The 21,925-nt window shown below is 35.5% G+C and overlaps 3 protein-coding genes across 4 annotated transcripts; 1 reads left to right on the forward strand and 2 right to left on the reverse strand.

Moving 5' to 3' along the window:
- Positions 1 to 1,247: 1,247 nt before the first annotated feature.
- On the reverse strand, positions 1,248 to 5,410 carry LOC118047968 (disease resistance protein RPS2). Its single transcript, XM_035057444.2, has one exon. It carries the CDS (start codon positions 4,582 to 4,584, stop codon positions 1,909 to 1,911), a length of 2,676 nt encoding a protein of 891 aa, XP_034913335.1. The 5' UTR covers positions 4,585 to 5,410; the 3' UTR covers positions 1,248 to 1,908.
- Positions 5,411 to 5,620: 210 nt separating this feature from the next.
- LOC118047969 (lycopene epsilon cyclase, chloroplastic) lies at positions 5,621 to 14,997 on the reverse strand. Of its 2 annotated transcripts, none has more exons than XM_035057445.2 (11): positions 14,375 to 14,996; positions 14,106 to 14,286; positions 13,709 to 13,844; positions 13,472 to 13,582; positions 13,262 to 13,364; positions 12,592 to 12,735; positions 12,399 to 12,506; positions 11,848 to 11,944; positions 11,637 to 11,765; positions 11,117 to 11,249; positions 5,621 to 6,007 (listed from the first exon to the last, which is right to left on the reverse strand). In XM_035057445.2, exons 1-11 carry the CDS (start codon positions 14,720 to 14,722, stop codon positions 5,842 to 5,844), a joined length of 1,656 nt encoding a protein of 551 aa, XP_034913336.1. In that variant the 5' UTR covers positions 14,723 to 14,996; the 3' UTR covers positions 5,621 to 5,841. The 2 variants fall into 2 exon arrangements, with proteins under 2 accessions (XP_034913336.1, XP_073266200.1); XM_073410099.1 differs by lacking the exon at positions 5,621 to 6,007 and adding an exon at positions 9,076 to 9,106 and having other exon boundaries at positions 14,375 to 14,997.
- A 1,424-nt stretch (positions 14,998 to 16,421) lies between these two features.
- Positions 16,422 to 19,360, forward strand: LOC118047967 (telomere repeat-binding factor 4). Its single transcript, XM_035057443.2, has 6 exons — positions 16,422 to 16,798; positions 16,877 to 17,076; positions 17,305 to 17,389; positions 18,034 to 18,117; positions 18,701 to 18,962; positions 19,038 to 19,360. Exons 1-6 carry the CDS (start codon positions 16,649 to 16,651, stop codon positions 19,067 to 19,069), a joined length of 813 nt encoding a protein of 270 aa, XP_034913334.1. The 5' UTR covers positions 16,422 to 16,648; the 3' UTR covers positions 19,070 to 19,360.
- Positions 19,361 to 21,925: the final 2,565 nt, after the last annotated feature.

Raw genomic sequence — 21,925 nt, forward strand, 5'->3', positions numbered from 1 at the left:
AAAGTTTCTCATGCATATTTTCTAAAAAAAAATAAAATTATATTTTTATCATATTTTAAAAGTACAAAATGAATATCATAATTAGTTTATGATTATCTATTAGGATTTAACCAAAATTCAATGCATTTTGAACTTTAGACTGGACCTGGTCCAGCCAGAACAGTGGAGGGCCATTGTTTACTAAATGGCTACACTGTTCAATGAACTTCTCATCCACGCAAGAAGCAGCAAGGAGCTACTTTCCTTCCTCATGCATTTTAAACGCAAATTACCGTGGGATCCATGAATAATAAACTATGTTTTTTTCATTACCAAACATTTTATATTTGTATTTTAAACAAAACACAGACGCAACCTCTTAAACAAACACTATCTAAGAGATAAAAAAAAAAAAAATCTCAAATCACAGTTAAATCTTCTTTATACTTGAGATTCATCTATTTATGGTAGGTTAACTTTGAATTCCACATAAATTGGAAATGATATTAAATGTATTGTAAAAAACAAATCTTTATGTAAAACTCTAATCTATCTATTATATAACCTTTTGGATCGAAACAACCTTGATGTATTGAAGAGCTCGACAAAGCATCTATTTTTGTTTTTGGTAAGAAATGATCATCTATGATAGATGATTATGTTGGTTTTTGAGTTAAATTTCAAGGATGAATCTTCTTTAACAATTTAAAAGAGTTATAAAATAGTTGTAACTGTTTCATATAATTACTAAAAAAAATAATTATTTTCTTTTATATTTATAAATAGAGGCATAAATTATATTAAAAAAGATGATGAAATAAATATAATTGTTTTTTGTTAAAAAAAATCTGATTTTCTAAATTAACTTAACAAAATTTATTATAGTGTTCGTTTTGTAAAATATTCTTTTAATTCTAATAATTAAAATAACATTAAAGTAATTGATCTTAAAATAACAATAAAAAAAGTAAATTCTCAAATAACCGTAAGTTGTTTTTATACTTGAGGTTCGTGTATTTATACTAACTCAACTCTGTGTTTTATATGAATTGGACATGATACTAGATTTGAACTCGTGACTACTAGGTCATTAAGATACTGATATCATATCAAAGAGTCATCTCAACCCAATAGCTTAAGCTTTTGGGTTGAGATGATTTTTTGACATAAGATATACTTGAAATGACGATAGGAAAGATCAAATTGGCATGTAGTGTGGAGCAAAAGCAGTTTCGCTGCTGGCTTTATTTCATTCAAGATAGGTAAAGTTGAGGTGCCGTGAGTTTTGATCGATAGCTGTTTCAGGTCGGGGCAATCAATTACTGTAATATATCAAAGAGTCATCTCAACCCAATAGCTTAAGCTTTTAGGTTGAGATGATTTTTTGACATAAGATATACTTGAAATGACGACAGGAAGGATCAAATTGGCATGAATTGTGGAACGAAAGCAGTTTCGCTGCTGGCTTCATTCCATTCAAGCTCATCCCACCATTCCTGGTTTCCATATACAGTAGGTAAAGTTGAGGTGCCGTGAGTTTTGATCGATAGCTGTTTCAGGTTGGGGCAATCAATTACTGTAATATATCAAAGAGTCATCTCAACCCAATAGTTTAAGCTTTTGGGTTGAGATGATTTTTTGACATAAGATATACTTGAAATGACGACAGGAAGGATCAAATTGGCATGAAGTGTGGAACGAAAGCAGTTTCGCTGCTGGCTTCATTCCATTCAAGCTCATCCCACCATTCCTGGTTTCCATATACAGTAGGTAAAGTTGAGGTGCCGTGAGTTTTGATCGATAGCTGTTTCAGGTTGGGGCAATCAATTACTACAATATATCAAAGAGCCATCTCAACCCAATAGCTTAAACTTTTGGGTTGAGATGATTTTTTAACATAAGATATACTTGAAATGACGACAGGAAGGATCAAATTGGCATGAAGTGTGGAACGAAAGCAGTTTCGCTGCTGGCTTCATTCCATTCAAGCTCATCCCACCATTCCTGGTTTCCATATACAGTAGGTAAAGTTGAGGTGCCGTGAGTTTTGATCGATAGCTGTTTCAGGTTGGGGCAATCAATTACTGCAATGCTCTCCAAGGAAGGGAAAGCCAGTTCCCATGGAGTAATACTCCTTAGTTTTGGCAGGTTGCGGATAGACAGAGTTCGAAGGCTTCGAAATGCCTTTGAATCTTCACTTGGTATCCCACTCCTGCTGACAACTTCTTCCATTTCTTCGCAGTGCATTAAGTAAATCACCTCTAGCTTTGGAAGTTGTAAAACCCAGGAAACATTCCTCAACTTGCGGCAGTGCCAGATATTTATAGATTGAAGATTCTGCAGACATTCCCGAGTCACCGGATTCTTCCACACTGTTTCCAAGTTGGGAAGGCCATGTAAAGCCACAACCTCCAGGCTGGGCAACCATTTTTTACCAGCCTCTTCGTCAACTTGCAAGTACTGCAGGTCATAACAGTTATTGATGCTAAGCCTTCTCAACCTTTCGCCAAAACTGGAATTCAGTGACAGTTGCAAGTAAAATAAGCCATCACATTGTTTAATGTAAAGATACTGTATCACTTTTAGCAAGCCGCTGAAACTATGGAGCCTCTTCAGGGTATTCGATTCATTAATAGTGATACCAAGTGTGGTAAGATTCTTCAAGGATTGCAAGTCTTCAAATCCAACTTCATTATCCTGCTGTTCCCAAACTCCATAGCTGTAATAAACATTCAAAATTCGCAATTGCTGAAGTCCTGATATAGCTTCTTGTGGAATTATTCTAAGAGAATGTGTTCGCTGCAGATCCAAATGCTGCAACTTGGCCAGATCTCCAAGCTCTTTAGGCAATGAAGTTATCTTTGTCCCTGATAAATCAAGATGCCGCAACTCAACTAACTCATTGATGGATACTGGAATCTCTCTAAGACCGGTAAACGACAAATCCAGGACTCTTAAAGCAGGCATAAAGTGGAGAAAGGTATTTGGAATCCTGTTCAAACCACTGTTCCATTGGAGCAACAAGGTCGACAATCTGGGGCACTCGGGAATCTCTGCTAGTGTCGTTATTCCATTATCAAACAATGAAATTCGCAGTGCATGTCTCCAGTGATCAGCTCTGGGTGCTTCTGTCAGCCCCGTACTGGCCTCCACTAGAAACTGATTGTTCAATCCACATTTGGAAGCTATCCATAAGGCAAAACTCCTGACTACATCATGCATCTTCACTTGAGTTTTCTCTTCGCCGGTTTCGAGCAGGCATGCAACTTTAAGAGAACCAATTAGAGCATGCCCCTGATTATACACATAGCTAGCATGGAAACTGCCTAGAAATCCTTCCCCAATCCAGTACTCTATAAGCTGCTCTTTCTCGATGGAGTAGTCTTCAGGGAACAGGGAACAGTATAAGAAGCATGACCTCAGTGCATCGGTCTCCAGATTGTCATAGCTGAACTTTAGAAGAGAAAATACATCTTCCATGCCTCGAATTTCAGAGGGAGATCTGTTCAATACCTCAATTGCGTACTTCCATTCCTCTTCAGTCTCTTTATTGGCCATGGCTTTTCCAATTGTGATCAAGGCAAGCGGCAAGCCTCCGCATTTTCTCACAATGGTCTCAGCATACGCCCGAATAGTTTCTGAATCAAAAATCTCCTTTTCCCCAACATTCTCGCAGAAGAGTTTCCACGAGTCTTCCTCACCCAAGAACTCAACTCTCAGCTTCTGGTGAGCATTCATGCCAGTACACACATCCAATGAACGTGTTGTGAATATCACTTTGCATTTGCTCGTTTTCTCTGGAACAGGGATTCCCACATTCAGAAGATCAATTCCCTCCCAGACATCATCTAACAAAAGGAGGAACTTTTTCCTTCTCATAAGTTTATGTATTTTCAGTGCTCGTTGCTCGTGGCTTTCCGATTCTTCCCACGGCAAACCCAACCTGGCCCCGACAGCCCTTTGGATTTTATCGGCAACAAATTCTTTTGAGACCACAACCCATATTACTACATCAAAATGGTGGTGTTTGGTGAGAAATTCGTTGTTAATAGTCTTCAAGAGAGTTGTCTTCCCGACTCCCCCCATTCCATAAATTCCAACTGTTCCAACTCCATCCTCTGCCAGAAATTGTCGAGCTCTTTCTAACATCATATTGAGTCCGACAGCTGGCCTACTCGGCATCTCCTCAACAGCATCAGGAATTGGGTCATCAGCGACGACATCAAAAGCTCCTTTTACAATCAGTTCATTAGCTCTGTCTAGCAGCTTCGAAGCTTTCTTGCTGAGCTTGTATGTTGAACAGCAAGCATTGCAGCCCACACAGCATCGTCTTCTCTGTTCAAGATCTTCAATGATGGAGCTTGATTCAGCTTCGATAACTTCAACTCTTTGTAGCCACCCTTTGACTTGGCTTGTGCAGGTTAATCCCTCCACCTCAGCTCGCTCAACCTTTCTCTTCAAGTCATCCCTTTTGTCCTTCAATTCATTTAGTGCTGTTGAGAGGGAGTCAATCCTTTGATCCACATTAACAACATAGCTCAACCTTGCAGCAGCAGAAATGCACAAGCTGTGAACCATGCCAATCAGAGGAGAAACAATATCCATAGATGAAATTCTTCTGCGAAGGAAAGAACAAGTTGACTGAAGTTCGCCTAGAAAAGCTGTTTATTTCCTTGCCACCCACTGAATTGATGACATGAGAGGATTGCTCAGCTCTTGCAATGGAAAGATGAGAGTCAAACCAGCACAAATGAATTGGAAATGGACTGATCATCAACTAATTTTCCCTCGATTAGATAATGCAAGAAGGCCGCCATTATGGAAACCTTCAAGTTGACTGACTTATTCTTTTGTATTTGCGTTGCTATTTTCCACCGGTATAAAAGAATGAAAAGTAGGTCTATGAAAGTTCCCCACCTTTTCCTTGATTAAAAATTTGGTGACCATCTCTTTCAATGATTACTAACACTTCCTGACAAATCAACTCCCAATAAATATTTTCAGCTTTAGATGTTTAAATATCAAATCAAGAATAAATTTTTATTTTTATTTTTATTTTTAATTTTAGAAAATCCCCAAGAAATTGATTCTGGGTTTATTTCATTGGTGTTTCTCATGCTATTCCAGCTTTAAGGAACACGATATGGGTATGAAATTCTGAACAATCATTTCTCATTTGAAAGAGTCTAACAATTGACCTTCATCATAAAATTTACCTCTGGTGCCCCCCGATGAGCAAATATTTATTTGCACGCTTTAGAAGATGCTAAAATTTTGTCTAAAACAAGGATCAGGCATAAAATTGCTTGTGGCTATATTAACTGCAGCCTGCAGATGAAGCTTCGGTGTTCCATATTTTCCTTTTGCTTTTTATGAGAAGGGAAGAAGTATTTCTATAGATACGTCATTCTCGTTAGTTTTGCTTTAGTAGATGCAGAACACACAAGGTGGGAGAAAATCTAGAGCCTAGGAGAAGCAAGAGTAAAATCACAATTTATGATGTATAGACACTGAAATTAGCAAACCTTCACTCCCTGAACTATCAACAAGATCTAGTGATCTAGGTAAAGATTTGGGGAAGGCATGCTATGCTGAAGGAAAAATTAATGCAGGATACGCACTAAATCCATAGCAAATCAAGTTCGTCAAGAAAAAGATGCCATAGATACGATGAGCATCTACACAAGTTATGGGATCAAAACAACAATGTCTCCATCACGTTTAAGCAAACGGATGAATATACACATAAAATTTATATATATACATATACCTAGTTTTTCAACACGGGTGGCCTTCAAGTATCCTAAACAGCAGTGCAAAACAGAACTCAACAGAGTGAAAAAAATCATAAAAAAGATAGGTCTACACTGTCAGATAAGTTCTTATCATAGTTGCTCCTGTTGGATCGGAAAGCAGGTGCCTGACAAGGCACATTCTCAAATCATTTCGTGCAATAACAAACATATACAAGGCAAATAACATGAGATCAGCTGAGGAGAGAGAGGAGCTAAGAAATCCCTGCCACATCCTGCAAACCAACACATCTATCAGTTATTCCAAAGTAAAAGTGCAATGCAAGCAAGTCCAGCATCTATTTACAGATTTAGCTCACCCCTATTAATTTATGTGTAAAATCAATTAGAATTGGCAGCCATGCTTCCCCTATTTTCTTTAGCAATGAATTTCTCTAACATCTCTGGCTATCATGCTATTTGAGAACTGCTTACCTTCTATTAAGGCTGATTCAAAATTGCTCCTGTTAATAATTTGTTCAATAACACTGTTATTAAATCATGAGACACAACCAATTTCATCCCAAAATCTAAACCCTAATTTCTTTGCTAAAACAGTTAGAAACCCTTTAAGATCTTGACCAATCACAATACAACCTGAAACCATACAATATCAAAAGAATCTATTTCGCTTTTATGGGTCTTTTAACTGTACAACTAAGTTCACATGACAAAATTTATCTGGTATATGGGTTCAATTTTCAGCCAATACGTCATTTTTGTTAAATTGAGCCAATTTTACAAATAAAGTTATTGAACAAATTATTAGCATGAGGTTAATTTTGAATAATTGAAACTTACAGGACAAAAAGTAAATGATAGGTTAAGCTCTGCAAGCAACCTGCCATTATAGGAATTATGCTGCTAAGCATAGTTGAGTGCCCAAAATTAGGTTTTGAAAATGTCATGAGATGGAAGAAAGAAGCTTGACAGTTAGAGAAGGAATAGCAGCAGCATTGGTTATTACATTTTGCATGATTTACTTGACAATTGAGCATGCGGGAAATAACAGTGTATCAGCTAGTTAGTTGAAGTTAATTGAGATTTAGTTACAAGAAGGTTAGCAATAAACAGATTGTATAAATAAGACATGTGAAAGATGTGTGAGTCAAGTAATCAAGTATACAGTTTCTGTAATTTCTTCTCTATTTCTTCTCATCCTCAACCTCTTTTCTTTCATTTACACATTGTTAAGGAAAACTTCCTTGGTATCAGAGCTACAAAGATCCAAGCAAGAACATCCTGTCATTCTCAACCATGGTAGATAGTAACAGGATGAGATCTTTGGAGGAGCATAGCAGGCATACTGATGAAGAAATACAAGTAATAATCAGAGCTGAAGTCACATTGCAAGGAACAGAATTAAGCAAGAAGATGGAGCAGCTACAAGTACAGATGGATACAACGTTGACAGCCTTGAATTCCTTAAAGGTCACTCATAATAATGAAGGAGGAAGAAGGTCGAATACTAACATTGAAGGAAGCATTCCTCCTCAAAGGAATGGCAATCGAGGAGATAATATGGGAATTCTAGAAGGCAACAGGGGAGGATATAATGCAATCTTTCCAAGAGTAGAATTACCTACTTTTTTTGGAGAGAATCTAAGAGGTAGGATCATGAAGTGTCACAAATTCTTTAAAATGCACTTCATACCTGCACACTAATGGATTGAAATTGCTTCTTCATACCTGGAAGGGAGAGCAGAGATCTGGTTTGAGGGATTCTTGGTATGGGGCAATGACTTAGCCAACTGGGTTCTAAAGGGATTTGTGTAAGATTTGGGAATCACAATGATGTGGTTGAAGAGTTTAACAGGCTGAAACAGGAAAAGAGTTTAGAGGATTATGTGGAAAAATTTGAAGAGCTCAAATCGTTAATGAGTTCATGAAATCCTTCCTTGCCAGAAGCATACTATGTGTCCAGCTTTATTAATGGGCTTAAAGAAGACATTAGATCAATGCTGAAAATCTTGAAGTCAACAACACTCATGCAAGCCTTTGAACAGGCCAAGTAGCAAGAGGAGTCTAACTATGCAATAGCCAAGAAGAACAGAATGATGCCCAGACCTCTAGCAAATGTCTTTGGAAGACCAACATGTAGTTTCCAAACAAAACCTTTGTATCAATCAAAGGGTGAAATGTTAAATGGCTGAGAACAATCCTCTGACAATCTTTATGAGCAAAGAAGGAAGATTGGATTGTGTTTAAGTGTGGAGAAAAATTCAACCCTGGACATAAATGTACTGTGAAAGGACTGCATATGATGGAAAGATTGGAAGATGGAAGTGAAGAGTTTTTTTAGACTGAAGAACAAGGAGAAGTGAAAACTGTGGAGGAAGATGGGATAGAAGAAAATGGGCTATCTCTGAATGCTACGGCAGAAAACTATGTTGATAACACTATTAGAAAAAAAGGAAGTTGTCAAGGGGAGGAGCTCAAATATCAATACACAGTGAAAGTACGCACAGCTTCATTGATGAAAAGGTGTTGGCAGTCACCGTGGCGAATGAAAATATTATGAGATGTGATGCGCACAACTTCTAGTGGTTCATGCAAGTTTGCAAATCAAGAGTTGGGGAGATGTGACATGGTGTTAGGAGTGGATTGGTAAAGGGTTTATTCACCTATATTGTTTGATTTTGTTAAACTGAAACTTTCATTCAAGAAAGAAGAAAGAATGATTGAACTTAAAGGCGTAGTAAATGAAGTAAGACTACAAGAGATCATGGCAACCAAGGCTTACAAAAGTCTTAAGAAAGCTATATGTGGATTTGATGGACAGTTCTTTGCAATTGAAGTTGTAGAGGCGGCAGTGAATTATAAAAAAGATCCAGTAGTAGAAGCATTGCTGAAAGAGTTTCACATGGTGTTTGCAGAATCCACACAACTTTCTCCTGTCAGGAACTTAGACCACAAGATTCCATTATTTCCAGGAGCAAAGTCTGTGAACATTAGGCCATATAGAAGTTTTTTTATTCAGAAGGAAGAAATTGAAAGGCTAGTAAAAGAGATGCTAAAGAATGGGATTATTCAACACAGCAGGAGCTCATTTGCTTCCCTAGTCCTTCTAGTCAAGAAGAAAGACAACACATGGAGATTCTGCATAGACTATGGACATCTGAATAGTTTAACTGTTCAAAATAAGCTCCCAATTTTGTTAGTTGATGACCTGCTGAATGAACTTCATGGATCACGGTTCTTCTCTAAGTTGGATATTAGGTCAGCATACCATCAAGTGAGAATGTTTGAAGCAGATGTGGAGAAAACAGCCTTCAGAACTCACCATGGCCACTACGAATTCAAGGTAATGCCTTTTGAATTAACAAATGCTCCGACTACATTCCATACATTGATAAATAATGTGTTAGAACCTAATTTGAGAAAGTTTATACTGGTATTTTTTTATGATATACTAGTATATAGCTCTACCTTACAGTTACATATTAGTCATCTTAAATTAGTATTGGAGCAACCAAAGAACAACCAGCTTTTTCCAAAAAGATCAAAATGTTCTTTCTGTAAAAGGCAAGTTGAGTATCTTGGGCATGTTATCTCAAAGAAAGAAGAAACCATTGATCCTAAAAAGACTGAAGCTGTTAAGGATTGGCCAGTACCTTCTGCTATCAAAGAATTAAGAGGGTTCTTAAGCTTAGCAGGTTACTACAGAAAGTTTATTCAAGGGTTTGGCATGATTAGCAAACCATTTACTGACTTACTGAAAAAGAACAGTTTTGTATGGAATGATAAGGCTCAAGATGCATTTAATAAACTTAAAGTAGCTCTAAGCACAGCACCAGTGGTGGCACTGCCTGATTTTGATAAGGTCTTTGTATTGGAAACTGATGCTTGTTCCAGTGGATTGGAAACAGTGTTGAGCCAAGAAGGTAGACCTCTAGCTTACTTCAGCAAGGCTTTGAGACTAAGACACCTGAGGTTATCAATCTACAAAGCAAAATATATGGCCATTTTGATGGCAGTTGAAAGGTGGAGGCACTACTTGGAGCATAATCAATTCATCATAAAAACAGATCATGAGAGCCTGAAGTTCCTACTTGAACAGAAGATCCATACACCAATACAGAAGAAAGGGTTAACCGTGTTAATAGGGCTTAGATATCAAATTCATTACAAAAAAGGAAAGGAAAATGTGAAAACTGATGCATTGTCCAGAATATTTGAAGAAGAATGAGCAACTGTTGGAAATAAACAGATTGATATGCTTAATGGCAGGGTTGATGCAATCACTGTAATGGTGCCAGCTTGGCATGAAGAAGTAAAGGCATCTTATGAGAATAGCTGGCCACAATATCAGTTTACAGAAGGAATTCTCAGATTCAAGGGAAGGACTGTAATTGGATCAAGAGGTAGTTTGAGGAAAAGTTCAATATCTACAGCTCATGATTCAAATATTCGTGGTCATGCAGACACGCAGAATTCTTACAGAAGGCTGAAGATGCCACCTGGGAAATCCTGGAAGAATTGAGCCAACAGTTCACTGATTTTAACACAGATTTTTGTGGACAAGAATCTTAAGAGGAAGGGTAATTGTCATGAGATGGAAGAAAGAAGCTTGACATTTAGAGAAGGAATAGTGGCAGCATTGGTTATTACGTTTTACATGATTTACTTAATAATTGAGCATGTGGGAATTAAGAATAAACATGTGGGAAATTACAGTTGTATCGTTAGTTAGTTAGTTAGTTAGTTAGCTGAAGGTAGATGAGATTTAGTTACAAGAAGGTTAGCGATAAACAGATTGTACAGATAAGACATGTGAAATACGTGAGTCAAGCAATGAAGTATACAGTTTCTGTAATTGTAGAAAATCCTTTCTTCTCTATTTCTCCTCATTCTCAACCTCTTTTCTTTCATTTACACATTGTTACGGAAAACTTCCTTAACAGAATATGTGCTCAATCAAAATTCTCCCTAAAAAAATTTGGACACAAGCACAACTTCTTTTAAGATGGCTAGTAGTCCCACCACCATTGTTACCAAAGCCATTCACAACCACAACTCTACTGCGTGTTGATTATGCTATAAAACAAGAAACACCAGAAATCATTACCTCCCAGTCACTGCCTTCACTTCCATTACATGATGCAGAACCATTATTTTGCCTAGATTCTTTACTAACTCAGGGCATGCATAGTTCTATCCTCTGTATTATTTTGTGTATTCATTTTCCAGAACGAGTATTACATTTCATCCCAGATTGACTTGTATCAAGCTCATATGAAATTGAGTTCTAACTAAGAATGGGGTAAGCGGATATTAAAAGAATACTAATAATTAGTATGTATAGGCAAATGATGGGAGTAGACATAAAAGGATACTAATCATACCAGCTGGGTAAGCGGAAGAAGGTATGGAAAAATATTCTGATGCCTTCAATATCCAGCTGCAATATAAGTGCTAGTCCAAAGAGAAAGAATGCCCTTTGACGTTTTCTCTCTAGTGGCCAAAGAGTATTCCAAGCTGAGAAAAAAGAAAAGCATTCAGCATAAATTAATCTTCCAGCATAAGTTAAGGAGCATCAGCTAACTTGTCTTTATTAATATTTTCAGAAACTGGACTAGAAAATTCGTTCCCAAATGAGTCCTAACAGGAAGCTAAAATCCATGGTATAGAGGATTCTCCCAAAGAAAAGTTGTCAAATGAAGAAACTTATTTCACTGTGCTGGAAGTGCTGTTTTATTCACGCAATAAGATTGACAAACTCAGTAAGAATTAGATGTGAGTAACTACTGTCATCAGTGATGTCCCATTTTGATTGCTGAAATTATGATATTACCATCTTTAAGGAAGATATGTAAAATGGATGAAGTGGTGTTCGGGAATGTTTGTGTGTCCACTGTTCCATACCTTGCATTGATATATTTGCATAACGTCTTTCAAGAATAGGCTTTCCCTTAGAATGATCCTGATTCAATATATTTGCAATTACGGAAGCATAATTTGGAGCCTCGGACAATGATCTCACCACTGAATAGCCTGTTTGATGAAGCACGGAATGAATAGGTGCCTTTAAGTTTCATTTATGTCAGAAAACAGAGATTATCCCTACTGTTCTTACCTGTGGCTGGATGCACCATGCTAGCAGCAGCACCAAATGCAAGATTTTTTTGCTCAGTATTTGGCAAGGAACCACCAACTGGAATATAAGACCATTCCTGCTTAACAGATCAAAAAACTATTCACTACGCTTCATGCACCCAAGCGACAATAATGTTGTCAATATAATTCAACTATTTTTGTGAAATAGCTATGTTCCCGAGAATGCAAAGTGCTTTCTAGTGCAAAATACTAATAGCACTTTGTTCATGGGGCTTCAGCATTATGCATGACAATAATGGCAATACCAACAATTAAACATGCACAATAAGCACCCTCGGAACTATTATACCTCAAAAATCCAAATTTGGAGGAATCAAACCAGATAACCTCTGATTGATATCGGGACAATATAACTACTGTCAAAAGGCACATCAGATGACAATGACAACCACCTTTTGTTTTTTAAACCATAATTGGTTTTTACATGGCATGCAAATAAACACATGTCTTGGAAGTAAAGATAAGGAAACTACTCCTAGAATGCATCATAGATTTGGTTGTGAAGATTACCTCTTCATAGGTTTTCAAGACTCGGATTCCCATGGCCTCTAACCTTGACAAGAGCTTTTTCTTTAACAAGTCAAAAGGCATCGCGTCTTTTGAGGCCAAACAAGTTTCCTGCAGTTTACTATCTCTTTAAACTTTGCACATTATTGTTATTAATAAAATTGAAAATATCCAAAACAAATCATATTGAACAAACCTCAAAGAAAACTCTTGTTGACGACATGGGCATTGCATAAAGAAATGTTGGATATTCAGCTTCTAAACATTGAACTTTTTGTTTAATGTAGTCTCTGTAATCCATGAAAACCATTAGGCTAGGATCATATGGATTGTTTTCCACCTGCAATTGAGAAACAAAGTGATATTGTCAAAAGGAATTGCAGCTCTGAACAATTTACAAAATCCTTCACCGGTTTCTTAGAAGAGAATTATAGAGCAATATTTAAAATTCAGAATGATCCTATGGTTGAAATTATCAATGTAACAGCAAAGAGAATAAACCTAGGGTGCAAACCAGAGAGGGAGAATTGAAAGTCATTGTAATGGCTTCTTAATTCAAAGTTGCTTACCATCAACAATATGTATTCAGAAAAGAAAAGGGTTTACACATGCAATCCTTTCTTTTCCCTTTTGTTCAAATTTAGGTAGGCATGAGGACAATCCGGTATTAGGCTACCATCTCATTTCAAAATATGGAAGGAAGAAAATGACATAGAAAAACAGGGCTCATATAATACATAATTATTGATAGTTACAGGAGATAAACAGGGCTAATAAACCAGCTCTTATTATTAATATATAAACAAAGTTATACACATAATCTTTGAGCTTTAAATGACTTCTAAAATGGTATATCTCACCCATACCTCAACTTCCACACCATAAGCTGTTTGCACAGAAACCCTTGGACCTCCCACCTCATACTGCAAGAGTTTTCCCGAAGCAGCTCCAGATGCAACAGTAGCAAGCCTATAATAACATGTCAAAAATCAAATTTGGGTTTAAATGCCATAAATAAGATAAAATTCACGTTTACCAAGCAAGGACTAAAAAAATTTGAGGACATCAAAATTTACCTGCATGGAACTACAATGCCATGTTCACAAGCTACAAGACTATGACCATCAGTTGCTTCGGTAATCCTTTCCACTTTTGAGCTCAGATATGAAACACCTGACTCGACACACCTAGAGGAAATTAATATAGATTATACACCTCTAAAGGTCTCCAATTCAATATCAAAGGCATGATTAAGATGAAAATTGTGATAAAAGCAATTATTGAAAACACACACTATTTGTAGCTAGTCTTACCTCCTCAACAACTCTTCATGGAGCAAATATCGACTAACTCGTCCATAGGAGCGACCGATCAGAATGGGATCATTGTCGTTAAGATATACAATGGTATCCCGCCAAACATGCTCAATACACCCATCAAGTCCAAGATCTGAAAATACAACAATTTATACAGGTTAATCCAAACAGGAAAAGAAGTATTTCCAAGCCTACGAATTGCAACAAAAGTTGCATCAAGTGGTAAGAAAAATACCCAGTTTAGATTATTCACTCAAGCTTAGGCAAGTTACAAACGAAGATGGAAAAAAAAAAAAAATGGAAGGCAAAAAATTAGTTTAATATTCCATACGTAATTTAAGTGAAACACACATGGCATTTGTAATAAAGGGAAAAAATTACTAAATATTTATACCTTTAAATTCATCCTCCCAAACACCATAATTATTAGTAAAAGGAAGATCAGGACCAATAAGTCCAACACTTAACCCCAACTTAGCTGATTCTGCAGCTAAAGCTAATCCTGCTGGACCACAACCAACCACCACCAAATCCAGTTCTCCTCCACCTTCTCCGCTTGTTGCTATCGGCCGCAACTGCAACCGCATAATGAATAACAAAGTTAATATGTTAACATGAAAAGAAAAAGGAAATTAATTAATTAATTAATTAATCAAAAAACACCTTGTCGGCAAGTTTAGACTGTTGACTCATGGCCTTTTTTCGCTGCATTTGTACAAAACCAAGCTCAGAACCACCGGCTTTAATATAATCCTCTTCATCAGCAAACATACCTTCTTTGACAGCAACACTACTACAACTATCATTCATCCCTCGACTACTATTACTACCTCCTCCTGACCTCACTTGACATAAACGGAATCGTTTATTACTTTTAAAAACACTCTGCTTTGCACTGCTGCTACTCTGTGGCTGTGTTGCTGCTCCTGTTTTAGACCTCCACACAGGACATGGACATGACAGCAGCACAGCCGGCATTGCTCCGAAATTCCGAGCTCCCACGCATTCCATTTCTTAATGTCCGCTATCTTTTTCTTGCTCTCTGCTGCTATTTATGTGCAAGAACAATCACGCCATTGCTGTTGTTTGGGTAGTTAAAAGAAAATAATCGAGGACAACAACGTCAGTGACGTTCTTGGAGATTCTTGTTGATTTGATTTATTTATCTCACAGTCTTTGTTGAGTTCTTGAAAATACAAATAAATGAAATAATGCCACTGACGGTCAGATCTTTTCTTTTCTTTTTTTGAGGATAGGGAAGGGAAGGCTGGTTTGGTTTCTCTGCTCTCTAGTCTTTTCCTTGTTCGTCATCTCTTCAACTCTCATCCTCAAGACCGCCACGTGGACGTATTAGATTGGTGAAGTATTTCAATATAGCCGCTCCTATCTCGAACGGGTCCAAACGACGTCATTTTCTTCCCTTTTTTTACTTGATATATATATTATTAATTAACAATAACTATGTTATTTCTCCTTACTGTTTTTTTAGATATAAATCATTGTGAATTAAAGTAGTATTTGCCAGGAAAACTTACTAGGTATGCAGCTAGAGGTAGGATTAATTTATTTTATGGAATACATTTTACATTAAACAAATGAATAAGGATAAAATGGTTTGTTTAGATTTTTTTTGGTTGTAGTATAGATATTATTTACTTTTCAGGAAACAAAGTTTTAATCTTTGGGTTAGGAGTTTTTATTTTATTTTATTAACAAAACGGTGAAGAAACAACCATACCCCTTAAAAGGAAATATGCATGTGTTGAGGGTTTCATTATCTTTTTTTTTTTATTGAAACAGTTTAAATATAAGATTATCCTTGGGTTTTGATAAAAACAAGGTTGTATATAAGGGTGTTTTTATTATTTAATGTGGTTGTCGGACTTAAATACCTAGGTTTGACATGGTTATTAGACTCAAGCACCTTAGGTTTGACATGATTTTCAAACTCATGTCGTTTGGATCTAACATGCTTATAATATTTATTTTTTAAGGTTTATCTTAAATAACTCATTTTTTTTTCGTAACTCCACTTGATTCTAAGTAAATCCTCCTTTTTTTTTTTTTTTTGAGCTAAAAAAGAGTGAATTTTTTTTTTACTAAGGTAAGGAAAGTTTTGAGACATGATTTTTTTTTTCCAGCTCCACAATATAGATATTTAGATTTTTTAGGATAAATATTATACATACCATTAATAATTTTATATCAATCTTATCATGCTGCACATTTAAAGATTTTTTATTGCTTTGCCAAACCTAGAAACCTGGTTTGGGGTTGTCATCAAGTTTTGGTATGAATCTGACATGTTTAACAAACCTAAATAATATGTATCTGGCATAGTTGTCATATCTAAAATATAGATTTAACAATTATTTAAGTTTATAATAATATAGATCTAACACTTCTAATTATCATTGGAATAATTATCTATATTGTTTATTAATTGACCCGCAGTAATGTACGAGTCATCTGCCTAGTACTCCCTAAACTATAAGAGTATTATTAATCTTATCTCCAAACTATTTTTTATAACAATTGCACTCTTAAACTTCTTTGATTTTCCGATTAAGAGTTTCTGTTAGAACGCTTAACGGGACAAAATTAAGCTCCTTATAAAAACAAAATTACAATTTGGATGGAAATATGAATTAAAAAAGTGCTTGTATGTAACGTACAGTAGGGAAATATGTTTCAGATTTTTCCTCTTTTTTAAGATAGGTCAAATAAGGAGAGGACGACACCGTATCAGGATTTTCGTTCTCGATTGCAAATTAGGGCTGACAAATCAACGGTTGCGTTGCCTAGCCTAGCCTGATACCTTGAGGTCAAGAACAAGAAGAAGAAGAAGAAGATATCAGATGAAAGCATAAAGAAACCCTAGAAAACGGAAATTTTGAAGGAAAGGAGAGAAAAAGAGAGCGATACAGAGAGAGAGAGATGGGGAATCCAAAGCAAAAGTGGACATCAGAGGAAGAAGAAGCGTTGAGAGCAGGAGTAGCCAAACACGGTACTGGAAAATGGAAAAACATACAGAGAGACCCTGAGTTCAATCCTTACCTTTACTCCCGCTCTAATATCGATCTCAAGGTTTCTTCTTCTTCTTCTTCTTCGTCTTGTTGTTGTTGTTGTTGCTGCTGTTGTTGTATCATATTATTATATTAATAGGATAAATGGAGGAATATGACTGTTAGTGCCGGTAGCCAAAGCGTTAAGGACAAGTCTCGGACGACAAAAGTGAAATCCATTCCTGATGCTGCTGCTGCAACTCCACTGCCCAACCCCCAAACTTCTGCTGCTGCTGCCGCCGCTGATATTGTTATCGATGATTATTCGGAAGCCGCAGCAGATTCGAAAACCGCTCCTAAGTATGTTCTTTTGTATTCCCTTTCAAAAAAAATAAAAATGGAACAAGATTGTTTTGTGAATTCTTGTAAGTTGGTGGCAATTAGGGTAATATCGTGCCATAGTTCGTATGTATCGTAAGACAAGTATTATAGTTGCTTTGTGTAAAGTAACATAGAATTGTGACGTGCATGCGGCTTGAGAGATCTCTGCAATGCAATGATATTTGATTGATTTACTTAATTTGGCAGGTACAATGCCATGATTTTTGAAGCAATTTCAGCCTTTAATGAGCCAAATGGAGCAGATACTAGCGCAATAATCAGCTACATTGAGGTCCCGATGAATTTCATATCATTAAAATGTGTTTTCCTTTTGTATTTGATAGTCATAGATTTACCATCGAGATAGGTATTTATTTGCAACATGGAAGAATGATCTTCGTGATTTTGTTATCTCTGGCAATTATGTAGTTGGACATGATGTTGAATATATATGTGCTGTTTATACTGTTGTCTTCATCTTTTCGAGATTTGGGCTAGAAATGGACTTGCCAAGCATGCCGCATGTTAAATCCTATAGCTGCAATAGGAGAAAACCAATACCCTTGAAATCTGTCTCACCTAACATGCTGTGCATGGAGAGCAGAGGACAAATCCAAGGTGATATTCCTCTGATTTGTAAAGAGTATCAGGAGCAAGTCACTTCATCCATATCCCACACCCCTGTCCATGCATCAGTGGTTGCCATCCCGAAAAGGGAAGAGGAAAGAAAAGAAAAGAAACCACATAATAGACCCCTACAAAAATTTTGTTGTCATCCGGATGAAACTGGTGAATGATTATGAAAACATAAAATTATGTAAATCAACCATAATTTGCTCGTTGTTATTTCTTATTCGTCATTGTTGATTTTTCTAGCTCTTTGAATTTTAAGAAATATGACGGGTGTATTTTTTTCCCCCTTGATAATTCATGCAGCAAAGACAAGAGCTACCACAAAATTTTAGGAGGCAATTAAGTTCAAGGTTGAGGAGGCTGGTAGCTCAGGAAAAACTTGAAAAGGTGAGTGATCTTGATCTTTCCAGTGGAACTTCTTTACTGATGGTGATATCCCTAATACTGATGCGCACCTTGTCACACTACTAAATAATTTCTCATAAATTTATAATGTAGAATCAAATTGTTCCCTTTTTTTAATTTTCATTTGCATTTTGTTGCACTCCTCACCTCTTTGTTCATGCCTTATTCCTTGGACGAGAATTGCAATTGAAGAGCATGTTGCAGCAAGTTAATGTATTTCTCAAAGACGATCACTGCCACGTCCCAAAAAACATAAAAACAGAGAGAATGAAGGTTCATATATGGGTTTGTAAAAGTCCATTAGTTATTTGTAATTTCCTTGGAATTAGATGGTAGTAAACTTGCCACTAGTGATGGCTGCAAAGAAAGTCCTATCTCGTGTTTTTTTTCTTTTGTCCTTCAATGACTGAATTAAAGACTGACATTAAGAGAAGAAACAGAAAAGCCCAACCTCTTGTGTGTGTTTTTTAGTTTGTCCTGTGAGAATAAATTGCACAAAAGTTATATTGAATAGACATTGTGAGAACATACTGAATGGTTTGAAGTTTTAACGAATTAAGTACAGGTCCAAAATTGCTACAAGATAAAGAAAGTTTCTTCGTTTGGGACAAAAACACCAACTCCTAAGAAAGAGGTGCGTCCTAAGTCTGTACATGACACCGGTGATACTGTCGAAGGAGCAGCAAATGACGCTGCATATAGTGTTGCAGAAGCAGAAAACAAATCATTTGTTGCAACTGAAGCAGTTAAGGAGTCAGAGAGGGTTTCAAAGATGGCTGAAGACGCAGATTCACTACTGCAGTTGGCCAACGAGATACTTGAGAAATGTAATTCATCCTTGCTTCTTCTGTCACTGCTTTTCCACTATCTATTAATTCATGCTCTTATTCTTGATTTGGCAGGCTTACGAGGTGAGATTGTGATCATGGGATGAGATACGAGCTCAAACCTCTTAAAATGATGAGCTGGAGATGACCCTACAACTAGAATGCATGTAAATAGTGCCTGTTTCTTCCCTCAATTTTTTTTCAGGCATGATTAAGCTAAATTATTGGGCTGGTTTTGCGGTAGCTATTATAATGTAATTTCTCAGATAAGATATTCGTGATAGATATTGTAGAAGAAAACATTTAATTTTGATGTCCTTAGAGCTCTTGCTCTTTGATTTGACATAGATGCCATTTTGCAGCGGAACGGAATTTTTTTTTCCCTCCCTGCTTGAATCTCTCTTGCTTAATTCTCGAACCAAAAATTCTTTTGATTTCCTAGACAATGTTTCTCAAGATCTATTAGAATGTGCAAATGCAGTCTGCGTGAGAAGAAAGCCTGAGCTTTGATTATGTCCTTTCAACTCTAGTTAGATGATCTATAATTTGTCTAACAATGACATTGTTTAGAAAACGACTTGATAGGTGGTCTCCACCATGCTGCCGGCTGGGTTAAAAAAAATTAATGTAAAAAACGATGCTCAGGTTTTGCTAGTGTTTTAAAGAGAGAAAACATGTGATTAGGATAATACAATCTAATTATGTCTAATAAGATGGTTTATTTAATTAAAAATAATGATAGCAAGTGGATCGAATTTAAAAAGATGTGATCATGATGACTTGGATTAAAACAAAAACATTTGATTATAGGAAAAATATAAAGAAATTTAATTATAAGATAATTTAATATTAGATGATAAAATTAAAAAAAAAATAAAAAAAAAATTGAACTAATATGAGTTAGCATGTTAAATTCGCGACTCGAGTCGTGAAGTTGGAATAATTTCAAAAATATAATGATGCTTGATTTTTTGCAATTCAAATGTATAAGGATAAAATCAAAGGGGAAAAAAACTTAACAAAATAAACTCCAAAAAAATAAAGTTTCAGCAAAGCTAATTAAGTTTACCAACTTTGCGAGCCAAATAATGTGAACGAGATAATTTAATAGAAAATATAGTAGAAAAAAATTATAAATTTTAATTATACAAACCAAATATTGAATGACAAAATCAAGAAATATTTAATCTTAAAATAAAAGAAAAAAAAATTGAGTTAATTTAGGTTAACTTGTCAGACCCGCTACCTAGCTCATAAAACCAGGATAATCTTATAGAAAGGAAAGCAAAGAAAAACATAACCTTTTATTTTCAATAAATCAAATATTAAATGATAAAATTAAAAAAAAATTAGAATAAAAAAAATCTAAAAAAAAAACTGATGTTAACTTGGATTAACCTTCAAACCCGTGATCTGGACCATAAGACTTGAATTACTCTATAAAAAAAAACATAAAGTCTAACTTTTCAATCAATGATAAAATTAAAAAAAATTAATTTAAAAAAAAATCCAAAGTAAAAAATGGCAAATGAAAAACACAAGAAACAAATTTTACATAAAAAAACAAAATGACAACGCACATTTTATTTTTTGTTGGCCAACACGAATATTGAGAAGAGGAGAGGGTAAAGAGTGGGGAGAAGAAAAAAAAAATGTTGTCGGCATCGCACTGCTGCTCATCTACCAACACACACTGCCTCTCCCGAACAACCTCAACGTGCCACTTCCAACGCCACCCGGCATTTGACGGTCAGAGAAAGCCACACTTGTTGCTAGAACATGGCGAGCTTCCTCCACACACGCCAGTCAAGTTGCCATGCTTGTGTACCTTGGCTTATCGTATTTGTTCTATGACCAATTTTAATATTTTAAGTTTTAATTATTTTATATCAATATAATTTTATTTTATTGTCAAATTATAAATCAACTAATCACTATAATTTTCCTTTAATATTGTTCAAACCTCATATTTAAATAACCAAAATAGATTATCCTAAATAAATGTAATGTGAAAAGATTAAATTAAAAAAAAAAAGTGACCAGAAAAAAAAAAAAAAAAACATGAATTCTTTTCTTGTTTGTGCAAATCAGTTACTGAATATATATAATTCTTTTAAATTAAAGACTGAACACTTGATAAAGCTTTAAAATTGGTAATTAATATAATATAATATATATGTTTTTAAAAAAATAAAGAATTGAATTTTTTTTAAAAATCCTAATAACGATAAAAATGGAGAAACTCCTTTCAAGAACGGGATGCGGCAATTCCAGCCAAGGAACCGGAGAGCGGTTTGGAGTTCTCTCTGTGTTTTTTTCGAGGGTCAGGATATTAGTTTGGAAATTACTTTGGAATCCTTTCTATTTGATGGCATTTTATTCAAGCATTCAATCAGCCTGGCATCCCGTCGGAGCTTAGGAACATTGATGATAGACTGTTTGCTTGGCAGTATCCAAAAACAAGGGTTTTTCTTCTTTCTTCTTTCTTTTTTTTTTTCTTTCCCTGTCAATCGTAAACTTTTCCTTAGGTAAATCCATAGAAGTCAACTGTGGGTTAGATTTCAAAATTAATTTTAGCTGCTGATAAAAATATAATTTAATTTTAAAAAGTAAAAAATATTAAAACAATATATTGAATGAATTTAAATTAATTCAACTTAACCTGTTAAATTTATTACTCATATTATTAGATCATGATAACTCTCTCTCTCTCTCTCTCTCTATATATATATATATATATATATATATATATGTTAAACTCAATTTTCAATCAACCTAATATTAAATGATAAAATTTAAAACAAATTCAACTAAAAAAATGAGCCGAGTCAACTTGGATTAACCTGCCAAACATAAGTCATAAAACTAGTTTAACCCTATATAAAAAAAATCGAAACAAATTATGAAACTCAATTTTCAATTAACCTAATATTGAAGGGTGTAATTATATATATCAATTAAAA

The sequence above is a fragment of the Populus alba genome, chromosome 6 (assembly GCF_005239225.2).
Source record: "Populus alba chromosome 6, ASM523922v2, whole genome shotgun sequence".
In the NCBI taxonomy this organism is placed as follows: Eukaryota; Viridiplantae; Streptophyta; class Magnoliopsida; order Malpighiales; family Salicaceae; genus Populus; species Populus alba.

What these genes read in the sequence shown, in the direction of transcription:
- LOC118047968 (XM_035057444.2), bottom strand. Translation starts at nt 4,584, where the DNA reads ATGGATATTGTTTCTCCTCTGATTGGCATGGTTCACAGCTTGTGCATT.
- LOC118047967 (XM_035057443.2), top strand. Translation starts at nt 16,649, where the DNA reads ATGGGGAATCCAAAGCAAAAGTGGACATCAGAGGAAGAAGAAGCGTTG. An exon ending in CTCAGGAAAAACTTGAAAAG is followed by an intron (nt 18,118 to 18,700) that starts GTGAGTGATCTT and finishes AATTAAGTACAG; the next exon opens with GTCCAAAATTGCTACAAGAT. An exon ending in CAACGAGATACTTGAGAAAT is followed by an intron (nt 18,963 to 19,037) that starts GTAATTCATCCT and finishes TTGATTTGGCAG; the next exon opens with GCTTACGAGGTGAGATTGTG.
- LOC118047969 (XM_035057445.2), bottom strand. Translation starts at nt 14,722, where the DNA reads ATGGAATGCGTGGGAGCTCGGAATTTCGGAGCAATGCCGGCTGTGCTG. An exon ending in AGTCTAAACTTGCCGACAAG is followed by an intron (nt 14,287 to 14,374) that starts GTGTTTTTTGAT and finishes ATGCGGTTGCAG; the next exon opens with TTGCGGCCGATAGCAACAAG. An exon ending in CAACAAGAGTTTTCTTTGAG is followed by an intron (nt 12,507 to 12,591) that starts GTTTGTTCAATA and finishes AGTAAACTGCAG; the next exon opens with GAAACTTGTTTGGCCTCAAA.